We start from the raw sequence: 25,271 nt of genomic DNA, 5'->3' as shown, positions 1-25,271 counted from the left end.
GTTTGATATGCATTCCACTAAGGGAATGAAGGATGACTTTAGATCATATGAAAATGCAATTTTTCTACATTAATAGTTATCAAGTTATTCTAATACACATGAAAAAAATGAACATTTTTTTTTATTATTGTCTAGAAGAAAGCTAAATAGAAAAATCAGTTGATTTTAAAACAACACTGAGTGACAGTAAGGTGTATTGTATATGTGATGTGACAAAAACTGTGCAAACATTAAGTGAAAATGATATTTAAATTATACTTTAAACAAAAACAGGACCATAGTATTTTGTAAACTAGCTTTATTTAATAACAGGGCAAATGTCTATTTTTGGTTTTTTTGCTCTTATTTATTTAACCAAATTCTTACTACTGGACATTAATACATTTTCTGATTTTTGATCTTTTTATAAATAGGAATGTGATGACTACCCTTGTACATACTGGTTTGTGTAACTCCTTCTGAAAAATTACCACAGATTCTATATTAAAGAGCTATATTGGAGTTTTGGAAGAAGAGTAGAATGGGAAAAAAAAATCAAATATTGATAATGATGATCCAATGTCAAAAAGATCAGAAAGCACTGTTTCTGAGAGTAAAAACTCAATTTCATTTTGTGCACACTAATATAAATGTGAAAAATGTGTACGTAAAACAAATCCATATAAAAAGTACATAAATAATGGACTCCTTTTAAATTGTATATGTGTGTATATATAAAAAAATTCATTATGTGACATATTTTGGCTGAAAATGTCTTAAGTTTGATGAGCTAATTTAGGAGATGGCCTCCCTTAAGCAGTTTCAAGTTAATAAAGCTATTTAAAATACAGTTAAAAATCCAGATTTTAAGACTTGCCCCACGTTTGTCAATGGCTGGCTACAAGCACCTTTTTTTACTCTGTAAGACAAAAATCAGCCTAAAGAGTGAATTGGTTAAATTTTATTGCTAAAATGAACTTAAGTAAGTGCAGAAGGTAATGATACTACCTAAATCTCAACCCACCCACATATTCCCTCCACAACAATAAATTCAACAAGGAGTACAAATAAAACCAAACATGAACCATGCCCTCAGCATTATTAGTAGATAAATACCTATAAGCAGAGAAACTAACACCAAATTCAACAGCTCTCACTGCTGCTACAAGCTTATGAATATACAGAGCCAGAGAATGAAAGACTAAGATACTAGGAGGAAAAGAAGAGAGTGGAGTGAAGGACATGCATTAATGACAGACAAAAAGCACCACAAGAAAGCAAAAAGTACTACAAAAGGTCAAAGTATTGAACACAAGTCTCAGATTTGGTAATTCACAGCACTACAGAGAAGGAAGGGCTTGAAAGCGAGTGATTTTGAAGGCGACAGCCTCAAGAAGCACTGCTTTGAGGAGAATTAGATAAACAGGGGTTGTGCACTTCCCTTTAGTGATAACAGTGTAGGTAAAGGAAAGAAAGAGAAATTAAGGACCCTACAGAGACGAAAGAAAATACATGTAAACCAAGTCCTCCTTCTCATTATCCACTAAAAAAATGTCACTTTGCCATACTGACATAAGGTGGGCCCTGTATAAGAAACGTCTACAGTTCGGAAAAGAAAAAAAGTCAAATTCATATAAAATTAATTTAAGAATAAAAAGGAAAATGTAAATCAAAATATTTTATCTGATTCTCTCCTAAAAACTAAACGTCAAAAAGACAACTGTAACATAACCCTGCAAACTTCATTGGGGAGCCTCAAACAAGTAGTTGGGGCCTATACAAAAAAATTTGCAAAATGAGAAATTAAAACACTGAAGAAGAGAAATAGGTAAAACACAGAAGTGCATCAACAGTTGATAAAAGCTTAGGAAATAAAATGCAAGAAAAGGGCTTCCCTGGTGGCGCAGTGGTTGAGAATCTGCCTGCTAATGCAGGGGACACGGGTTCGAGCCCTGGTCTGGGAAGATCCCACATGCCACGGAGCAGCTGGGCCCGTGAGCCACAACTACTGAGCCTGCGCGTCTGGAGCCTGTGCCCCGCAATGGGAGGGGCCGCGATAGTGAAAGGCCCGCGCACCGCGATGAAGAGCGGTCCCCGCACCGCGATGAAGAGTGGCCCCCACTTGCCACAACTAGAGAAAGCCCTCGCACGAACCGAAGACCCAACACAGCCAAAATAAATAAATAAATAAATAAATAAAGTAGCTATTAAAAAAAAAATGCAAGAAAAGAAAAACAATCTCAGAGAGAGAGAACAGATTTAAAGAAAAATTCAATAAACAACACTGAAGAAAGTCAAGAAAACTACCAAGAAAATGAAAATAAGATAAAGAAAAAGGGACAGAAACAAAGTGGCAAAGGATGATCCCACATACGTGTAATCGGAGTCTCTGAAGAAGAAAAACAATAGACAAAAGCCAGTACTTAAAACTATAGTTCTAAAACAACTTTCTGGAAAAAAACAACCAAAAAATTTAACAAAATGGTTTACTATGTATCTAGCTTAAAGAGACCTGGAACAATCAATAATGAAACTTATTCTGGTAAAACTATTAGATTTTAAAGACAAAGGAAAAAAATCTTCAGAGCTCGTGGCCAAAAAGATCAATTTAGTTATAAGGGTGAAAAAACTGAGCTGGTATCAGATATCAAGAACAAAATAAACATAAGTATGCAGCAGCATTTTCAATATAAGCAAGTGTAAGCCAAGAATTTTACAGTCAAATAGCTCTAAAGAATCAGGTCTAGAGAAAATAGTTTTGAACTTGCAAGAATTCAGGAAATACAGTATACATGTGTTTGTCTCCAGAGGAATCTTCTAGAGGAGGCGTTCAGCCAGCAAGAGATAATTTTGGTAAAAGAACTGATGGTGAGTATGTATCTGCAGAGCTAGAATTAAAAGAAATGTGGGGGCACAGGAGAAAGAATAACACATAAACTTTGTCCTCATGCTCAGAGCCTGTGAATAAGTTACCTTACATGGCCAAAGAGACTTTATTATGTATTTAAGTTAAGGATCCTAAAATGGGGATCCTGGATTACCCAGAGTGGGCCTAATGTAACCACAAGGCTCCTCCTAAGAGGGAAGCAGAAGGGTATGAGTTAGAGAAAGAGGAGAAAAAGGGAGAGATACTGAGGTACTGAGATCTAAAGATGCTGTGCTGTTGGCCTTGAAGACGGAGGAAGGGGCCATGAGTCAATGAACACAGGTGACCTCTAAAACCTGAAAGAGTCTCCACAAGGGATACAATTCTGTCAACATCTTGGTTTAAAACTTCTGACTTCCAGAACTGTAAGATAATAAATCTGTGTTGTTTTTAGCCACTAAATTTGTGTTAACTTGTTACAACAGCACTAGAAAACTAATATACATACGTTTTATCTCCCACCAATCTTCATATTATAAAATAATTCATTACACCATATTATTTGGACAGCATCATATACCATAAATAATGCCCAGAATTAAATACTTACCTTAAAACTATAAAAGTAGGGCTTCCCTGGTGGCGCAGTGGTTGAGAATCTGCCTGCTAATGCAGGGGACACGGGTTCGAGCCCTGGTCTGGGAAGATCCCACATGCCACAGAGCAGCTGGGCCCGTGAGCCACAACTACTGAGCCTGCGCGTCTGGAGCCTGTGCCCCGCAACGGGAGGGGCCGCGATAGTGAGAGGCCCGCGCACCGCGATGAAGAGCGGTCCCCGCACCGCGATGAAGAGTGGTCCCCGCTTGCCGCAACTAGAGAAAGCCCTCGCACGAACCGAAGACCCAACGCAGCCAAAAATAAATAAATAAATAAATAAAGTAGCTATAAAATTAAAAAAAAAAAACTATAAAAGTAAAATCTAGATGCATTTGGATGGCTTAAACTTTCCTTATCACCCCACTCATACTTCAGTATTTTGGGTCAATTCATTTTTACCTTAATTTTAAATATAAACATATGTGTCATTAAAAGGGAATGCTATCTCCTATGACATAGTTCATATAAAATTTTTAAATGGTGCTTAAATAACAAAACTGTATGGACAGGAATGCTGTGCCATAACTAGAATTTTGGTTCAGAACTATCCTAATTAGACACTGAGGAATTTAATAAATCAAGCAGTTTATTAGACAATGCAAAAATTGCAATAAAATGTATATTATGAAGTTATTCTTCCCTCCCTACACTTCTATTCAGAAGAGATCAGGAACTGCCTTTCAGAATAAGACTCTTTGATGTGTTATTCCAAATGGATAGACAGCACCTCAAATGTTAGTATTTCCTTCAGCAGGTAAGACGAAATTTAACCCACAGCCTTTCTCAATCCTTCTAAGAGTCTGCTATGCAGTCTACTTGACAAGTTCATGGTAAATTGCCAGGACTTTCAAATCATCTCTTAATTGCTCCAAATTCTAAATTTATATACATTCTGACTCAGAATATCTAATACACGTTTAAAGGAAGAAGTCTTAAACAACTATTTTCATTATTCTTAGATTGGATTTAGTAGTTCTAATGATAGGTTATAATTTAGCCACAAAATTTAATTTACTCATATTGTAAGAATAAATTACCCTTCAAACTGATTATGAAAGCCGGTTGCTACAGCAAAATTCACTAGGGTCTAATAGATCAGTAATATAAACTGCAGGGGATAGTGGGAATTTATTTTTTTTTTAAAGATCTGAAGTAATTCACAGTTTTCAAAGAATGCCTTGGATGATGGATGTTTTACTGGATTTGCGGCTGCGGTACCTTACCTGACAATACATCTACTCTCTTCATTATAAACGAATGGCTTCCCACAAGAGTTTGAAAAGCACATAAGAGTGCAAGCTTTGTGGATAAAACTCCAAAAAGCCCTCATTTAGGTAAAACGTAGAGAACTCTAAAAGATAAATGGTATTTAGAGGCTTGGACATGAAAGAGTTGCAACAATGCCAGGTTTCTGGCTAACTACTAGAAGAGGAAGTAGTTGGAACCAGCTTGTTGGGAACACTTCTGCTTAAGCTAGTTTGAACACGGTTAGGTAGTAAGCCATCTGGTCAAAAGGTCTGAGGAACTACATAAAACAGTCAGGGAATAATTTATGCTTATACTAAGGTTAATCTTTCATTTTCTTGATGGGAAAATGGAACGAAGAGCCCAGAGTGTAAGTTCTTCAAGGGTGAGAATGGTCTCTTATCCACCTTTGACTATTTGATACTAGTATAATGATATCAATACATTTGTTCAACAGAAATGGACCAGAGTGAAAAAATTTTAAATGCCTATTTCTTAGCGATAGGTCAGTAAAGTCTCTTACCAATAGACAAGTCAAATTCAGAATTTCCAAAGAATTTTTAGTTGCCAATGTGGGTTTTTTCTTTAGAAAAGCGAAGATGAAGAGATAAAATACTAGAAAAAATAGCTAGGACTACTAGAGTGTTGCAAAACAGAAGACTTAACTGCTCAAAAGTATTCTACATTACCATAATTTTTATTCATAGTGGGAGAAGGCCAAATACTACTTAAGAACTCACTGAAACGTAGATACTATATTGTGAACGGCTGGGAAACTGCATTAGCTAATAAGCCAGGCAGGTGCCATAAAAGACAAGACTGCTCTTTCTGAGAAAAGATTTCATTACCAGCTGGAAAACTAAGAGCCATTTCTAGACCCAGCAAAAGACATTTCTACGCAGCAGCTCTGTTCCTATTCTAAAGACATTAAACATACTCAATGCAGAAAGGTAGACTTAAACATGGTTAAGAAAATACCAACAAAAATGTGAAAGAAAAGACACCAGTTCAGTGCTTATATGATAGTTTTATACTATGCTATTCCTAGTATATGGGGTTAATTCTAAGTAAAATGAATAAGACAGGAACACTTGGCTTTCTTTTATACAAAACTAATTCCAATGCCTTTTTTCAGATAAAATATTTCTCTTAAATTTTAGAGTTTTCTGTACTTTAAATTGAATTTAACCATTTCAACTAATTCTGCAATTTCTAATGCAGAATAAGATGCATTATTCCATATGGTAACTTGCAAATTTTATACCAAAGTCATACGTTATGGACTTTGGAAAAAAATACCTACCTAGATTTCAACTTAAAAAAGAAAATTTTAAACACTTAAAATTTGACAGAAAGTAAAATGACAAAAGTAAAAACACAAAACCATTCTCAATTAGAAAACCATGGATCAAGAAAAAAACAATGGGAAAATGAAGATACCTGAGTTATGTAACAAATGCTAAATATGGAATACCGCACTAAACAACTTTAAAATGAGTGTAAGAGAGACACATTAGACAAGTAAAACGAGCTATTTTACAAAAATGCTGCAAAGATTTTTCATAAAAAAAGATGTTTAAATATATCATCAAAGGGAAATTAAAAATAACATTAATTTGCCACCAATCAAATGCTAACTGAACTTAGTTTCTGAAACTGAGCTTAAGTAGTTTTTTTCCCTTAGATTTCCTTAAAATAACTCAAGTCTGAAAATCTTCATCTTCCCACTTGCAAGCTTATTCATCAGTGAGCAGGGCTCCGTGCTGACCTGTATAAGACATACATTCTTTTATTTTAGACATTCAATCCAGCTTTATTTCTAGCATCAGTATAACTCGTTTCTTTTAATTAAGGTTTCAAATTTATAACTATCCAATCCATCTTAAAGATGAAATAAAGCGTTAACTTCTTTACAATATATATGCTATGAGTTACTAATCCATTCATAAAACATCAGAATTATAAGGACTTCAGCTCTTACATAATTCTGCACCTGTGTAGGAAAGGGTTAACTCAGCAGGCCTGGGCTGCTCAAACTCTGCACATTCCTGAGAAGGCCCATCTTCAGGACTGACCTTTGGCCAGTTCCTAGGAAATAAGTTCTGAGCCCTTGGGCCACAGGCTTACCAATTTGATGAGGCAGTTTACCCTAACAATGTGATTTATGGTGATCAAGTCTCTGCTCTGGGGAGCTGGAGTCTGAGTAGTTAAGGTGAGTCACGTAGGTGATTCATGGCTATGTGACTGGCTCCCGAAAAAACCCCTGACACCAAGGCTCAACTGAGCTTCCCTGGTAGGCAACACTCTGCAAGTGTTGTCACACATCACTGCTAGGAGTGTGTCCATGCGACTATACTGGGAGAGGGCATCTACAAGCTTACGCTTGATTTCTCCTGGACTTCCCCCCATGTGCCTTTTCCTTTTGCCGATTTTAATCTGTATCCTTGAACAGAAATAAACTGTTGCTCTGAGTATAAAAGTTTTTTCTTTTCCCTAAGTCCTGTGAATCCTTCTAGTGAATCACTTAACCTTGGGGACCCTCAACCACTCAACTTTATAGAAGAGAAAATGATAACCCAATAAAGTTTAAGAGACTCATTCAAGGTATTACAACAGGGCTCAAACTAGAATCCCCACATTTTGCTTTTTGCCATAACCTGTTGTCAGTGGTGATAAAGTAGAAATTCCTTCTTCATCATGTTAAACTAACATTGCTCAAGTTTCCTGCATTAAAGATAGCCATTCACTAATAACCAGATCCATCAGAATATTTCAGTTCCTTTATTTCACACTGTGCCAGATGCTATTGCTTTGCTTATATTCAAAAGAGCAAATTTAATTGAAATTAGTTAATCCCAATTTTGATAATTTGGCTGTCTCCTTGTCTTTCTTCTCTCCAGAGGCTTTCGTTTGAACAAATGAATATACTGACTCCTAACTATATAACCAGTGTAATGCTGTCTCTGGCTGAGTGGGTAAAGTATGTTTGCAACCAAACTATTCTATATCAGGCAGTGGGGAGGGACACTGGGTAAAGACAAAAAGTAACTTGGAGGCAGTAATCAAGCTGACATTAATTCTAAGAGGCTCTAAGATTGGGTTTTTAACACAGTAAAATATAAAACATGTTTGTAGTTTCCAAAATGTGATTTAAATTGGAATATGATATTTAGATTATGAGGGGTTAATCCCAATACCAGGGAATTACAAGGTGACAAGAAAAGTCTGGATTCTTGGAGGTTTTTCTTGTCTATTTGGAAATGAGGCAAGAAATGCACTTCTCTGAAATAAAGAAACTGAAATAACTCGTGAGAGACCTATTGACATCCAAATTCATGCTTTTCCACAGATGGGAATCTCATTATGGTTACCCTTCAGTGACAACAAAAACCTTATTTCCTAAATATTGTTCTACTGTCTCCTAAATACAGTACCAGATGGAACTTCAATAAGGTTATACTCTGTCATCATATTGCCAAGGGATTTTTCCAAATAAAATCTTTGTCTTACTCCTTCACCTATTCCTGTGTTATCTATGGTAATTAATGGCATCTCCAGCCTCTGCTACTCAGGTTAGACAGCTCAGAGTCATCTGACACTGTGGGGCTCTTCGTCATGCTTCTGTTATGCTCCCATCCCCCTTTCCACTTTCTCTGCTGTAGTGTCTGTTGAATTTAGTTCCCTCCTTTGGATTACCATTATCCTACCCACAGCTTCAGAACTTCATTATCGACTGTGTGGATTATAATAGCGTAACTGGGTTTCCTGCTTCCAGAACCAGTTAACTCCAAGGCCCATTATGTCACCGTCTTGAATACAGAATGAAGCCAAAGAACTTAAGTCTGGTCTTTCATTACCTGGTCTCAATGCCTCTTTCTAATATTACATAATACACTTTTTCTAGGAGTCTCATATGCCATTCATTCAGTTTTACACAGAATTCCCTGAATAAATTTCCTATTCTCCCACCTCAGTATCTTTGGCTGGCCGTCTGCTTTTAAAATTTTTATCATGAAATGCCTTTCTCTAACTGGTCACCTACCTTTCTCACTCCCCTTCTCCCCAGTCAAGATCTATTCAATTCTTGGTTTCTGAATGTTACTAAAATGAAACAAGGCTTCTTAGAGAAATGGCTGATTATGGATCTGAGGCAGAAAAAGTATAATCCCTGCAAAATTTTGTTATGCCAGAAAAGGAAGAACTAATTGAGTTCTCTCAGAAAGTCATAAACGCTGGCTTAGAAAGGATACTACTGGTCAAATTTGGGTGTCCAAAAGAGTAATGACAGCAAATTATAACCACACTGACCATATCATTTGTTGTTCAAACCAGGACCCATTTGAGAGTGAAATGAGGCTCTATTAAAAATAATGCTGGGACAAGTGATGATTACCAGAACACCAGGGAAATCTAGTCATATGGTCACCCTAATTATAACACTTGACAATTCTTGCTACCTCCAGATTCTCTTTATTTTCTCTTAAAGCCACTTCAAGCAGGCTTTTACCCCACCAATGCTATTCTTGTTAAACTGACCAATCTTCACGTTGCTAAATCTAATGAGCAGATCTCAGCGCTCCTCTTACTCGACATCTGACTCTTACCTTCCTTGGCCTATTACCAACTTTCAGTAAGTTAATTGCTCCTTTTTCCTTGATATACTTTCTTTATTTGACTTACAGGACCCATGATATTGGCTGTTCTTTCTTAGCTTTCTTTGCTAGTTCTTCCTTAGCTTTCTTTGCTAGTTCTTCCTCTAACTAAATACCTTAACGGTAGACCACGATTCTGTCCTTGGTATTCTTCTCTTCACTATTATCTAATATTTAGTGATTTCATCCAGTTTCATGACTTTAAAGATCACATACATGTCAACAACTCCCAGAAGTCTCTTTCCAGCCGAAACCTCTCTTCTGCACTCCAAACTTATATATCAAACTACTTCATATCATCTCTCCTAACCCTTCGTACCCTGCTCTATTTTTTCCACAGTATATCATCCACTAACATAATACATAATTAACTTATTTATTATGTCATCTTCCCCAATCCTCCAGAAAAATAAATTACAAAAGACCAGGAAATTCTATTTTTCCCCCCTCAGGTGTATCATAAGTGCCTAGAAAAGAACATGTCATTTGGTAAATGTTCAAAAATACTTGTTAACAGAATAGATACTGAAGTTATTTTTACTTGTTAGACATTATAAATTGTTAAACTGAGTATCTCAGTTAACTCAGTATTGGGTATAGCATAAATCAGACCTGCCAGTAAACACTGCTCCTGCTCAGGAGCTGAATGAACTACAAGAGAGTACATTTAATAACTGTCTTTCATCCAAGTTTATTATTTTTTAATTTTCTAAATTAAAAACAAACAAAAAACCCTGTTAATCTTTATCCTTGACCAGGTTGATATGTGAATCTAAATTGCTATCACATCTAACACATAACTTCATTTAGGTAAACTAGTAAAATAATCTAAAAACTTTGTATCTCTTGATCCTGCTAGTATTTCCTTTACAAAACAAACACGATACATTCTTACATTGTGAAGTTATAGTCAGTCACTTTTTAAGACTCAGCTTCATACTACGGGAAGCTTTCCTTGAATCCTCAAAGCAGTACTAAGTGGTGCTCCTCCAATACATCTATCAGTGTACCATACACTGTAGTGAAACTGTTTACATGTCCATGTCTCTCATTAGACTATAAGCTTCTCAAGGGCAAACGCCATATTAATTTCTGTATACCTATAAACTAGCACAGTATTTGTCATACAAAGTACAGACCTAGTATATTTTTGTTGAGCTGAAATAAAGTACTTTGGTCATGAGGATGGTTCTGAAACGACATTATAAAAATGTGCAAACTTTTCTGGCAAAGTACAGAACTAAACAATATCAGGTAAAACTTTCATTTCTTGGATCCTACAGTACAAACTAAAATAATAAGAATGATTTCAGCACTGGTCTAAATTCACAATGCAACACGGACAATGATGATGGACTGCGTGGTATAGTACATCTCCAAAAGATCTCTGTTCACGAACTCTGTTGTTGAATAGTTTTGGCCTACCTTAAAAAAAATGGTACTGAAGGCAATGGCTATCTTGAATAATATTTCATCTGTGCTATTTACATGGAGTGAAAGACTACAGAGATTCAAAATCTTAAAAAGTTTATTAAAAGAGTACTATACTAGGAACACTGATATTGCATATTTTATTTAATCCCCACGGCAAAGAAGTCAGACAGGAATTATTTCCAGTTTTAAAATGAAGAAACAGACTCAACGATACACAATTAGTTAATGGTACAAAAACAGTATCAACCCAACTTGTTAAAAATTTCAGGAAATAACACAAATGGCTTTATTCTTCTTTGCTGTTGTAATTATACCCTTCCTCATCTTAAAAGTTATCAACATACTGTTGATTTTAGTTCAAAAAACTCACTATTTGAAACTCAAATTCTTAAACCTGAAATTAAAAATGAACTAATAATAAAGTCTCTAGCATTAGTATTAGATGGAATATAAGAAAAAGAAACAAAAAAATTACCAAACAACTTTGATAGAGATTTATCGTCATTTTGATTAGAAAAATTTAATGGTACTTTGCTATAACCTCTTTAAATATCTATTTATAATAGATGTGCACACTGATATTTGAAATATGGTACTGAGAGTCTTCTATTGTGCAGAATATCAGGCATTGTTTAAAAATACAAATAACCAGAAAGAGTAGAGTTTAATTTTCAAAATAACATGCAAATGACCTGACATAACACAAAGGAGCAAGCACTGCAATAGACTGTTAAAAACTGATCACCCAAGTTCTATACATATGAAGATGAAGTAGCAGGGCAACTCCTCCTCAGTGCTGTCGCTCTCAATGGCGGGAAAAATAAAACGATACCCAGAATCACTGGGGGACCTTTCTCAAATTGCACAAACATCCCATTCACTATGATATATGTCCCCAGGCATGAATCGTTGCACATTTATCCTCTGCCTCCCCCAACAAAATCACTGTTTTGGAGGATGGTGAAGGCTGTGAAAATGATTCACTCTGGTTTTGTCAAGAGCATGTACGAGGTGGTGAATTCTGCCTTGTTATCAGATAAAGCTACAGAAACTTAACAACAGGAATGCACAAAGTATGTGGAGGGGATATAATATTGATTGTAACATGTAGACAGAAATGGTCAGGAAGAGAGAGGCCAACTGATAAAAAAGCTTTTAATACCCACAAGGAATTAGAACTGGTCTGGCAGACAACAGGAAAAGCTAACTTAGGTTGCTGATTATGAGGATCATATAATAAAACAAAGTAGGTTTACTATTAGGAAATTTTACCAGTGTCAGGTTTTTGCTGGCAGCCAGTTAAAAGAATTACTAAATATCAACAAATAGTACAGTAGTCTCCCCTTATCTGCAGTTTTGCTCTCTGTGGTTTCAGTTACCCACGGTAAACGGCAGATCGAAAATAAAAAATTCCAGAAATAAACAATTCATAAGTTTTAAATTGTGCACCACCATTCTGGGTAGAGCGATGAAATCTTGTGCCATTCTGACCTGTCCTGCCTGGTACATCAATCATCCCTTTGTCCAGGTTTCTTGCCCGTTAGTCACTCAGAAGCCATCTCCTACCAAACTGACTGTTGAGGTATCAGAGCCTCAGAGTAGTGACACTGGCAATTCGAATATGCCAAAAAGAAGCGATAACGTGCTTTCTTTAAGTGAAAAGGTGGAAGTTCTCGACTTAGTAAGAAAAAAATCCTAAGCTGCGGGTGCTAAAGAAGAAAAAGAAATTCAGGCTAGTTTTGCTGCTGCACCTCAAACTGCAAAAATCACGGATAAGTGCTCAGTTAAAATGGAAAAGGCATTAAATCTGTGGATGGAAGACATGAACACAAAACGCGTTCCAACTGACGGCCACGTGCTGCACCAGAAAGCACTGAGTCTATAGGAAGACTGCAGCCAGGGATCCACTGAAACAAGTGACACTAGCTTTACTGCAAGTAAGGGATGACTACACAGATTCAGTAATAGGCTTGGACTGAAAAATATAAAAATTACTGGAAAAGCTGCATTTGCCAATGATGAAGCCTCTGCCACATTTTTGGCAGAGTTAAAGGGGTTGATTAAACAGAGAGACCACATTCACATAACTTTTATTACAGTATATTGTTAAAATTGTTCCATTTTATTATTAATCTCTTATTGTGCCTAATTTATTAATTAAACTTTATCACAGGTATTTACGTTTAGGATAAAACATAGTACTTATAGGATTGAGTACTATCTGCCATTTTATGCATCCACTGAGGGTCTTGGCATGCCTGCAGATAAGGGACTACTATACTGTCTCATTTTACTCCCAACTTGACTTTCATGTTTAAAGTTGAATCTTCATATTCTAAAAACTAAACGGAATTCATCTTTCAACTATAAATTATTTTCATCAAGATATGAAAATAATTACTGACACAAAAATAATTACAATATCAGTGTGCTAAAAACAACTTGCATAATTCAATAGTCCAAAGATTTACATTTCACTTAAAAATAGATATTAACTAAGCATAAACATCGTCAAATAATTTGGTCAAATGAAGCTCCAAAACCACCTTGTCACGATATACTCCTATCTCTCACAATAGAAATACCTTTTAGAAAACAGAACAAAACATTTTTATCCTCCCCTCCCCTGATCTAAACTGTTCTTGGCACATAAAATGACCCACTTCTGTCATGTTCAAAGAGGCAGGCAGAGAAAATGAGACAGAGCAATTATATCAACCCAAAGATTCTACACAGAACACTTCTGCACTCTAAGGAATAAGTCAGAGTGGACAGATTCTTTCATCATTCTAGAGATTCTCTTCTAACAAGATGGCTGGCTTTGGGGATAAAAGTTAACCATTTTGAAGTGGAATCCAAACATTTGTTTAAAAGGGCATTATTTCGTGGCAAATTTATAAGGAGTAAGTAAAATACTTAAAACCACTTTATTTGGATTAAAGTGTTAAGAATAAGAATAATTAGAAGAGGTGAGATATATATAGGTATTATTTTTTATTATTTAGTATATCAAATTAAAAAAATGACAAAAATGGGGCTTCCCTGGTGGCACAGTGGTTGAGAGTCTGCCTGCCAGTGCGGGGCACACGGGTTCGAGCCCTGGTCTGGGAGGATCCCACGTGCCGCGGAGCGACTGGGCCCGTGAGCCACAGTTGCTGAGCCTGCGCGTCTGGAGCCTGTGCTCCGCAATAGGGGAGGCCGTGATGGTCAGAGACCCGCGCACCGCGATGAAGAGTGGCCCCCGCTTGCCGCAACTGGAGAAAGCCCTCGCACAGAGGCGAAGACCCAACACAGCCATAAATAAATAAATAAATACATACATACATAAATAAAAGTTAAAAAAAAAATGACAAAAATTACCGCTTGGTATGAATATATTATATTCACTTTTTTACTCCTGAATTTTTTATATCTACATACCCATGCAAGTTTAGGTTTCCTTAGCCAACCACAAAGAGTTAAGGAAACAAAAAAAGAAACAAAATCTCAAGTTTAATGAACAATTACATAAGCTCATAGCACATTTTCCCCCCAAGAGTGTAGCACCTAGGAAACTCATCAAAAGGCCTTAGGAAAATTGTATTAGATGACTGAGGCAGATTTTCCCTATAATTTTAGAATTATGACTAAGATATAGGGAGGTACTCTAAAGAGTATAGGTATGTGTTAAAAGAGAGCAGTCTTTAACTGAAAGAATAAGGAACAATCTTTCAAAGTCTCAAGAAAGTCAAACTATTTGTTATTATAAGTTCTAATTCCTTCAAAGTATTTTCTCTAGAACCTTCAAGTTTTCAGTAATCTTTTTCAAGGGCATATATGATAATAAAATACATACTTATTTCTTAAATATATTTCTATGTGTTAATAATTTAAAGAAACTGCATCAAGTAATTCTAGAACGTTACATTCAAATGTTTTTAAAATATAGCGCCAAACTGAGTAAGGAACAAAAATATTTTGAAATATAATCAGTTACCAATTCACAGTCCCAAGGGAATTGATTATTTTGGTATTTAGCTTCCAGATGTTATTTCTAAATGTTAAATGCACACACAAAATCCTTTATGGATAACAAGACACTCTGTATCTTTAGGGAGGCCCAACTATTCTAATTATATCAAATTAAAAATAAATCCTATTTTTTTCCAAAAGAAGCAATGATGATATATTATTTCACTATTATTTTCACTTTTCAATTAATAGTGATCATTAAAAGCACAATGCAAAAGCAGATTGATCATACCTAATTATTCCTGATAAAATTGTGCGCTTAATTCTTAAGAGAGGTTAGGTTAGTAGAGTGTTAAGAACATGGGTTATTGATTCAGATAGATTTGGACTGAATCCTGGCTTTGCCATGCTCTAGTAGTGTAACTCTGAGCAAGGCAATTAACACGTAGATCCCCAGTTTCCACTTCAGTACAACGGGGCTAATTAGGAACCGTGAAGAGCTACTATGAAGATTAGAGATCATATATGTAGGCTGTAGCAAAGAACATGACATAGAGTAGGTGCTCAATAAAAACTAAAATTATTATTAAGTTATTTATGAGCAGTGTTCTTATATCTGAAATTGAGCTTCCTAGTGCTATAAATAATATTTAAGTCTGGGAAGTAAAGTTGTTACATGACACAGTATGCTTGCTATCTAATTGGGATTCAATTAAATAATATCAAGGAAATCATATCAATTTGATAAATCAGTAACATTAAAATTTTTTATTAAACTTTTCCAAGAAACCTTCCCTAATTACTAGCTAGAAGCAACCTTTTGCTCTTTTAAGACTTTCAAAGACCCTATCATAACTTACCCAGTTTTTAAAACTGCGCATACCAGCTCCTTTCTCTGATAGTGTACGATTTTTGCAGAGCAGGATCAATGAATCACATGGCATATTAGCTTCCATAAAGATAACCTTAATAAATGTCTCCTTAATGAATGAAAAAATTAAGCCAGTAATTGCTTTCTAATCAGGGATCTCACCTCCAATCTTGTTTCCTTTTAATCAATCTTCCACTCTCCTCCAAATTTCTTTCAAGAAAACACATATGATTATTCAAAAACCTTTGAGTACCCACATTTCCCAAAAGGCTTTCAGTTGTAATCACATCTTCCATCTAGCCACTATCTTCAGCTATTTGTTCTTCCTCTCAATCTATATTCCAGCCACAACATCAATTCATTAATGAAATACTTGCTGAATGTCTGTTTTATGTCAATTAGTGCACTAAGCACTGGAGACAGAAAGATAATATTCTATCCGTAAAAAAGGAGTCATATAAAGAAATTATTACAGTTCAATGTGCTAAATGAATACTATAATAGCAACAGAGTCCTAAGCAGCCCTTCCAAATCACACAATGTACTTGCAGACCTGCATGCTTTGTTCTTGTGCTCTATTTACCTAGACTACCTTTTCTAAAACAGAATCATATTTATTCTTCAAGTTCCAACTCAGTGCCACGCATTCTGTAAGATCTTCCCTAAATTCTGTAAGTAATGAAATAAATCGATCCCTTCTCGAGGTTCCTACAAATCTTTGATTGTAACACGGTATGGTATATATCATATAGAGACTCATATGCTTGTTTCCCACAGAACAGTATGTTCCCTGACAGCAGAAACCTACTAATCTACATACATAATAGGTTCTAATTTAAAATGTATTTAACTAACCTGAGTATATGATATGAATTTATAACAGCTGTACTGTAAATTCTTAATCATTTTTTTATTTGTACATTTTTCTTTTCTGGTTGCAAATTTTATGGGTCTTAGAAGATATATGATCATTAATAAACTAGGAGGCTATCTTAGATTGTGATGAACAGAAGAACAACTGTAGTTATTGATTCACTACCACCAAAACTCATAAGTTCTACTTTAATATACTGAGTTTCAACAAAAATCAAGAATTAAAAAAGTGAGAATTTCTCTCCCTACCTCACCCATACATAAAATTAATATGCCTTGTAAAGAGTTTAGTTTTTATAGAAGGGGAGAATAAAAGAACTACACATTTTCAATGTAAATTGCTAAAAAAGCACTTTTAATTGGAGCAATCACTACCCTTGGGATTATTTTTATTTCTTAGAAGACTACATAGTTTACATAATTTAGTGGCAGGTAGAGAAAAAAATAAAATTCTTCACAGCCAAGAAAAAAACAGAACATTTACTGAGTTTTTCTCGTCACAAAATACTAATTGAGTAGCAAAACACTAACATGAGTTATTCTAACATATAGGGGAAAAAAACATAAAGAATACAGAGTTTCCATTACAACAGAAATCTAACAACATACAACATATGTTCAAGTTAAGGAGTGTAAATGTTTAAAAATAATCTGTCTCCATTTAACCCAAAATTCAGGTGGTATCGCAGTTGAATAAAAAGAAAATCTCATTTAAAAAAAAGTTATTTACTGTTCTTATTGCTGCTTTTCTTTGGGGCCCTTTGTCTCCCACTGTGTGTTTCCAACAAAATATGTTGTAATATTTGCCCCTTTTCTTAATCACCACATTATTCCATATTGGAATTAGGATAGTACTATTAGTTGTCCAAATTTTTTAAAATTAATAGTTGAAAAGGGCTTTGGATACTTTCACAGTTAGTAGGAATGTCCTGCCAAGGTTGTAAGTTCAAATTTCCAAACTTACAAAACTTAAAAAATCAAATCAAAACAAAACAGAAAGCAATAAAAAATAAAATTTTTGGAAAAAAGGCTCATGTGATACTCCTTCCTTCCTACCCCTAAATCCTGTTTACACACTCAGTAGCCTTTGAACTAGGCTTATCTGGACTGAAGCAATTCCAAAGTCAGTTTTTTATTTTAAAATTAAATGTATATAATGACTCAGTAAATGGTAATAGCACCTCACTTTTACCAACAAGGACCTGTACCTTTTCCTTTGTTTTCAAATAGAAGCAATAAGGTTAAAAAGCAGAGAATGGATACCACTTTTATTTGCTACCACTGCTCTTATTTAAAAGACAAAAATATTTTAAGGCCACCATAGACTTGATATAACATCTTTATATCAACACAGCTTACAATGAAAATCATGACCCCTACACGTTAAAAATGCAACACTGCTAAGGATTTCAGGATTATGAGCTATTCAAAACACTGGCTTAAAGCTGCAGAAACCACATGCCAGGAAAGCAAACTAGAATTCCAATGCGATGATCTGTTTCTAAACACTGCTGCATGAGTGTGAGGAGAGCGGTATATACTGACCCCTTGCCCTTTTAAAACACCACTATGATTTCCTGTTTATCATTTCAAATGTCACAAGTTGAGTATAGAAGGATATTAAATCAGGGCATCTTGCTTTGCCTTCAGAGGCAATAAACATTCTCCCTTAAAGAAAATTGAATTAGAAGTTAACCGCTCTTAGAGCACCGGCTAAGCTGGCTGTAAAATGGAGAGCCTATTCATTCTTCTGTTTCTGATAATTAACTTTAAAACCAACAAACTAGACATACTACCCTAAGTTGAAAATTTTTATTGAGGATCTTTAAAGTTATCTAAAGGTTTAAAGGAATTCTTTATTACTTGATTTCTATAATGCATTAGAGAAAAATAATCTAAATTAAAAGTGCAGATTTATAAAAGAGAATTACAGGTTATAGTGCTGATCTTGTAGCTATAAAAGACCATAATGTGGGTATGCTCAATGAGTATGGGGAAGCAAACAAGAAAGAGAAACATTATCCCTCTTTCATACTTGGAACAGTGTTTGCAGCTTTTAGGTTTCAGACGTAAAGGAAGAAAATATGAATGTGGAAACAATTTCAGACTTTTGAGATTTAAATATACTTTAACAGAAAGAAATAGGACAGGGAAGGGGAAGAAGGAGAGAAGGCATGCTTAGGATCACATGAGCAAGAACAAAACCGTTTCTAATTCAATCAGCACAGTTCTGCAAAGTATTCTAGACCACAGAAGAACGACAACTTGAAAAATTCATCAATAATTATGATCTAATAAATGAGTTTACACTTTAAAAATAATATTGCTAATTTTGAAAACAAGAACAACAATATCAACATAAACACCTAGTTCATCACTCAGTTCTCTTGAAATAGTCTCTTCACTTGGTTTCCTAGATACCATACTCTCTTGGTTCTCTTTGTCTGCCTACACTTTCTCAGTCTCTTTTACTTATTCCATCTCTCTAAGACCTAAATTTACAGTGTCAGTGTCGTGGGTGCTCAGTCCTCTTTTTCAGCTATTTACAATTACTTTTAACTTTCGCTACTTCCATTTCTGGGTATAACAGACTAAGGTACTAACAGATAACATGATTAACCCTTCCTCCAAAAAACAAAATAAAGCAAAACATGAAACCTGGACACACTACAAAAAAACCTACCTGAGGGTAAAGCAGAGTAAATGAAAGAAGACAGGCTCTGATGTAGAGTCTAAGCAAACTAGGAGTAAAGATGGGAAGCTATACAACTAAGACATCATCTCTTCAGAGTGCAACCTAAGACTAACTGCAGTCGGCATGGTTCAGGAGCAGTGGCTGAGGAACATATGGAACAGTGACGCCTGGGTCCATTATCCACTTAGAGAGCAGGGGAAACCCAGGAGGGAAAGAACCACACAAGGAACCCCTAAACTTAAATAACTCATCCAAGGAACAGATTCAAAGCATCTCACTAAAAGGCAAAAGATCTGAACTGAGGCCAGAGGTGCTGGCCAAGAAACACTGTTTGAAATTAAAGCTTATTCCAAAAGTTAACTGATAAAGCCACCACTCACTGGAGAAAAATAACCAAACACAGAATCTCTGCTTAATCTTCATAATGTCCAGAGCACAATTCAAAATTACCTAGCATATGGGAATTCCCTGGCAGTCCAGTGGTTAGGATTCCGTGTTTCCACTGCAGGGGGCACAGGTTCGATCTCTGGTTGAGGAATAATTAAGATCCCGCATGCTGCGCGGCATGGCCAAAAACAAAAATACAAACAAAATTACCCAGCAGATGAAGAACCAAGAAAAAGAAATATCTTTTCTTCTCCACAAGCACAAACGGCTATTATCACTATCCTCGATTATATTAAAAAAAAAAAAATTCCTCTCAATGGATTAAAATCTTATCAGAGAAATAAAAAATCCCAGCAGAGAAACAGAAACAATAAAAAATTGTTAACTGATTCAGCCAAAGAACATCAGTCACTGCGTGAAAAGACCACAGGATATTCACATAGTCTCAAAGTTATCATCTCATAGATTACTTAACAAATGCAAACAGAAAAAGGTACCTTTAAAAGGGAGGAATCTGGCAGACAACATCTAAACCAAGTGACTGGAACTCACCATTACCAGTAAAGGGACAAACATGTATGTGATACAATGTATTATTATTATACTGTAACATTACAATGTTTCTATAGGTTTGAAATATTTTCCAAAAAGTTAGAGGGAAATACAAACAAAAGGAAAAAATGCCAAAAGGCATACTATTATAAATCAGAGAGGGGAAGAATTAAAACAGCTGTCTTGGGATCTATTCACGTCCCTTACAAGGAAGAAACTCAGGGAAAAGTAGGTGATGGAGTTTAATCTACTTGTTAATATGCTGATAACTGGTTCTCCTGGTAAATATGCTAATGATTTTTGTTAGGAGGAAAGTCCTTATCTAATGAATGCTCTCAGTGGGATGTCCTGTTGTTAAGGATGCTTACAGTAAACTAACCCAGAATCTATGAATTTATGAGGGATGGCACATTGGAGTATATCATGTAAGCTACACAACCTTGGGGTACAGAATGCATAAGTTTCAAAATCTAAATGCTCACTGCTATTAGGTAATACCTAAACTTCCTCATTTAAAGATCTCATCTACTCTGTGCCAGAAAGTACATGTCTGATGCAGAAAGGAAGGACCTATGGAATCATGGAGAGTCCTAAATCTCTCCTATGTTCACCTATGCCTTCTGATTGCATCTATCTTTGAAACTATTAGTAAAGCTGGATTCTAGGTAAGATCTCTAATATATGAGTCTGATTTGATGATATGATTCTTTGGATTGGCTTACAAATAAAAGATGAAACTATCAAAAATAATTACAATCTCAGAATAACAATAGTATTAATACTATTACTTTAGTAGAATAAGTGAATTAAATGTTAATTTGACACAAATAATTAACACAGTATACTTTCAGGACAAATAAGGCATCTTTTACCCTTTGGCAAACTTCTTTTTAAGCATTCATAATGGAAAAAACTTAACAAAATCATAGTATGTGAAATTACAGAGAAAAATCTCAATAAATTTTTAAAAAGCATATATAACCTGAAATACCATAAAATTCGAATTAATATATGACTATATATGACAAACACGCAACCAAGGGGTGTGTGCAGTCTAGAACATGTCTAAATATGTCCTTTAAGTTAAGATTTTGCCCACTTTAGAGTTGTGAAGTTCAAATTATATGATATATAGTCGACCCTTGAACAACATGGGTTTGAACTGCATGGGTCCACATACACGAGGATTTTTTTCAAGAGTAAATACTATAGTACTACACAATCCAAGGTTGGTTGAATCTGCAGATGCAGAACCACAGATACTGAGGTCCCACACTAAGTTATACCCAATTATTACCCAGATTTTCAACTGTACAGAGGGTCAGAGCCCCAAACCCCATGTGTTCAAGGGTCAACTGTAGTTATCATATTATTTTGATAATGTATTACTTTACTTTATTTTATATAATGCTTCTAAAGATCATAATCTACACCATTTTCCTATCTGTGATCCACTAATGACAACCACTTAGAAACAGGCCATGATGGAGCATGAGACAAGGCAATCCTAACAGCTGATAAAGCTCAAAGGATGCTTTTAATAATAGAGAGTAGAACATGTAAAAACAGAAAAAAAAATGCAACAAAAGGTGAAACAGGTTTAAAATAGAGAAGTAAAAGGTAGCAGGCAGAGCAAGATCTCACAGGATATACAAATGATCATTGCATAGGAATATTCAGCATAAGGAAAATTAATGGCCTCAGAGAGGAGAAAGTAAAAAAAACAAAAAAGAGGTAACTGGGTATATTTAGCTGTGAGGAATTAAAGAATCTGAAAACTTGTTACACATCTTTGGGCTTTTTTTTCCTAGAGGGAAAGTCTCATGCTTATTATATTACTTAATCCAATCTTTAGGAGAGTAGAGACTGGATATATTTCAGAAGTTCTCATCTTAATGAAGCAGTACAGTGAAATGGCTAACAGTATCAGCTTTATAATTAGTTACAGTTAGTTCACCACCTAACAACTATTTGACTTTGAACAAGCTGCTGAACTTCTCTAAGCCTCAGTTTCCTATTCTGTAAGATAGGGGTAATAATATCTATTTCATGAGATAGTGAATATAAAACATACAGTATAGTGCCTGGCACATAGTAAATAATAAAAGCTAGTTATATTACCTTTATTGTTGAGAAAAAGATTTCTTGTACATTTTGATTAATTTCACTGTATGCTTTAATTTTACCATCTCCTTCTCTAGCTAAATAACTTAGGGATCTGTAAAAGTCAATAAGCTACTTTAATATCCAAAGAAAAAGGAACTGTTTCAAAAGCCAGTGTATATACTAGTATCAAAGTTAAAAGTGTGAATACTATTAGAAAAGGTAGCAAAGATTTCTTTCGTATTTATACATTACAGTCTATAAAACTGGAATCTATCATTTTATAGTATCATAAAGATCAGGCCATTTTCTTCCCCTTGGTCAGAAAAAACAAACTCCCATTTCTAAAAATATATCAGGTTTTCTTCTTAAGGAAGTCCTCTTGAAACAAAATACCCTATTATCATATAAAGCAAGTATAGGACAGTATGTCAAGAACAAGACTAAAAATGTAATGGTATATGAGCCAAGGAAAAAATTCATTTGGAAAAATGAGTAAGAAGAGGTTTTTCACCAAATTTAATTGAGACTGTGAGCTTTCTGTTTTGTGACTATTTCTTTGATACTCCCATGTACACGATAAACACTCCCTTAAGAAATTACAAATGACCTTTCAATTTAAAAAAATGCTTTATGTATTTGCTTCTTTTAGAAAAGTAGACCAATTTTGTAAAAGAACCATGGATGAAGAACGAAATTTGACATGTAAGGAGAGCAAACATATAGACTTACTCTTTTTCTGGTTTTTATACTTAGATTTAATCCAGTTTTTAAATACCATTACAAAAGAAGTTGAAGGCAGAGTATCCAAATTAAACCACGCTAACCACTGACATTAACTCAAGGAATATATATACTATTAATTTTATGAATTCAAGGACTATAGCAGGTTAGGAATTTTAGCTTTCTATGAGGCAACAATTCCATAGTGGTCTTTTATAAACACAAGGAAAAACAGAAACAAAACAAACAAAAACTATGATCATGACATAGTAATCTTGTAAACCTATGAACTTTAATTATCACTGAGTCTGATTTTCTATTGCTGATGAGGTTTACGAATTACAGAAAATAATTTCACATACAGATAAAATAGGACAACTTTTCTTTCTAATTAACTAAATTAAATTCATTATTGAGAGTTATGGGAGGGAAGTATTTTAAAGATTAATGAATACCTTTTGTTACCAAACTCCTGATATACTGTACACAGACTTATTATATATAAGCCATCCTTTCCATGGTAAAATAAAATCAGCAATTATATAGTAGCTCAAAGCCTCTGAATAATTTAGGACTACAAAAATGACTATTCAGAAGAAATTACAGGGAAAAATTTAGGTAAGGAATGTAATTTAGTAAGGAGCTTGGTTAAGAGAAAGTGAAAGACAACGGCATAAACCATAACTTCCTACCTTAGTGTTATCCTCAAAAACAAAAATCTCTAAAGATTTTATTTCTCACAGGAATTTTATGGAAAAAAAAAGAAAAAGTCTAAATGATGTGTAATACAAAGTGATACAAATAATAATTAAGAGTCAAATACAGAGTATTTTGAATGAATGACTGGGCAACAAGGGTATTAAAACTTATGACATATCAAATGGATTCCATGAATTTTACAGTCCTGTGAAAATAAAACAAATTTAAACCCCCCCCACAAAAACCATACCTCACACCAAAGAATCATGTCCTACATCGGTTTCTATTCAGATTAACTATGATAACTTTGTCTTATAGGACACTTTATCATCCTTCAAAAGGAAAAAATTGTGAGAAGCTTTGATAATCTAACTCAATTAAAATATTGTTAGAGATTTCTCTTGCTCTTTTATCTATCTCAAAACTTAGAAGTTCTACCAAAATGTAGTAGTCAAACATACATGCAAAATGACCCTGCAATTAAGGTAATTGCTGGTACCAAATGTTGTTTTTCAGTTCTGCAATAAAACAGTCTCCCAGACATTTAATAGTATGTCATTTGGTAAATGAAAGTTTCCACAAAGTAAGAACAGAGAGAAGACCTAAAAATTATGCTAGTGAAGAGTCTGGCTGAAGAAAAACAAAAATACGGATCATTTTGGTCCAATACTAATTTTATTTCAAGTTACTACAGAGCTGAATAAAATGCTGACACCACCACACAAAAATTTATTGAGTTGGCAATAGGCAAAGCATGATGTCAGCCACCAATATCACCATCCACATTACCAAACAGCATGAACTTAACTTAGACTTGATCTTAACTTAGACTTCATGCTTAAAGTTACAGTAAAAATAAAAATCTTAGGTATGAAGCATTATTAAACATAGATGAGTTTAGTTTGGCATAGTTTTGACTCAAATTAGTCTAGTACTTTAACAACTTCAGTAAAAAACATAGAATAATGCAAACAAACATATTACAATTTTCTAAACGTGCTACATTCTTCACCAAACAGACCCACACAAATTAAGTCTTGGTAAACTCACAATTATATTCAAATAAGTAACACCAAACACACACAGAATGCAGGCTGACAGGAGACATGGAAACACACATATATACACATCCACACAATTTCTTACCTTCATGGCATGAATTTCTTCGAGCAATCGTTGTGCTCGTCTTTGGTTTTTCAACAGTGCATCTTTGGTACCCCTGCAAAAGACACATTACAATATGTAGCCAGAAAAACCATTTATTTTAGACTAGTATCATAATGAAAAGTTTCTCCATTTCTTTTAGAAGAGCTTAATAAATCTCTAAGTAACAAACATTCTGTTATCCTGCACTGCCCTCTCCCCCATCCAACACATACCCCAATTCCATCAACAAACCCAAGCTTCTGGCAAAAATAAGCACTGTCCAGGTATTATATTAATGATTATTACCACTGATAGACAGTTTGCCTTCTAATTCCTTAATGGGAAAGCCAAATAATACTTTCTAATCAATCGATTAATAGCACATTGTATTTCATGTAAGTTTTATAAGCTACAGTTAAGTTTCATAAGCTACAAGGT

General features: G+C 34.7%; 1 protein-coding gene across 2 annotated transcripts in view; it reads right to left on the bottom strand.

Annotated features, from left to right (window-relative positions):
* SRFBP1 (serum response factor binding protein 1) overlaps window positions 1-25,271 on the bottom strand; it is a 61,525-nt gene that overhangs the window by 24,554 nt on the left and 11,700 nt on the right. For both annotated transcript variants that reach the window (XM_057541095.1, XM_007188472.2), the window contains exon 3: window positions 24,834-24,906. In XM_057541095.1, coding sequence (XP_057397078.1) covers window positions 24,834-24,906 — 73 coding nt within the window. The remainder of the gene's footprint in view (window positions 1-24,833; window positions 24,907-25,271) is intronic.

The sequence above is a fragment of the Balaenoptera acutorostrata genome, chromosome 2, assembly GCF_949987535.1.
Source record: "Balaenoptera acutorostrata chromosome 2, mBalAcu1.1, whole genome shotgun sequence".
Taxonomy (NCBI): domain Eukaryota; kingdom Metazoa; phylum Chordata; class Mammalia; order Artiodactyla; family Balaenopteridae; genus Balaenoptera; species Balaenoptera acutorostrata.
The sequence above is the reverse complement of the archived record's forward strand: the minus strand, read 5'-3'. Positions and strand labels throughout refer to the sequence as shown.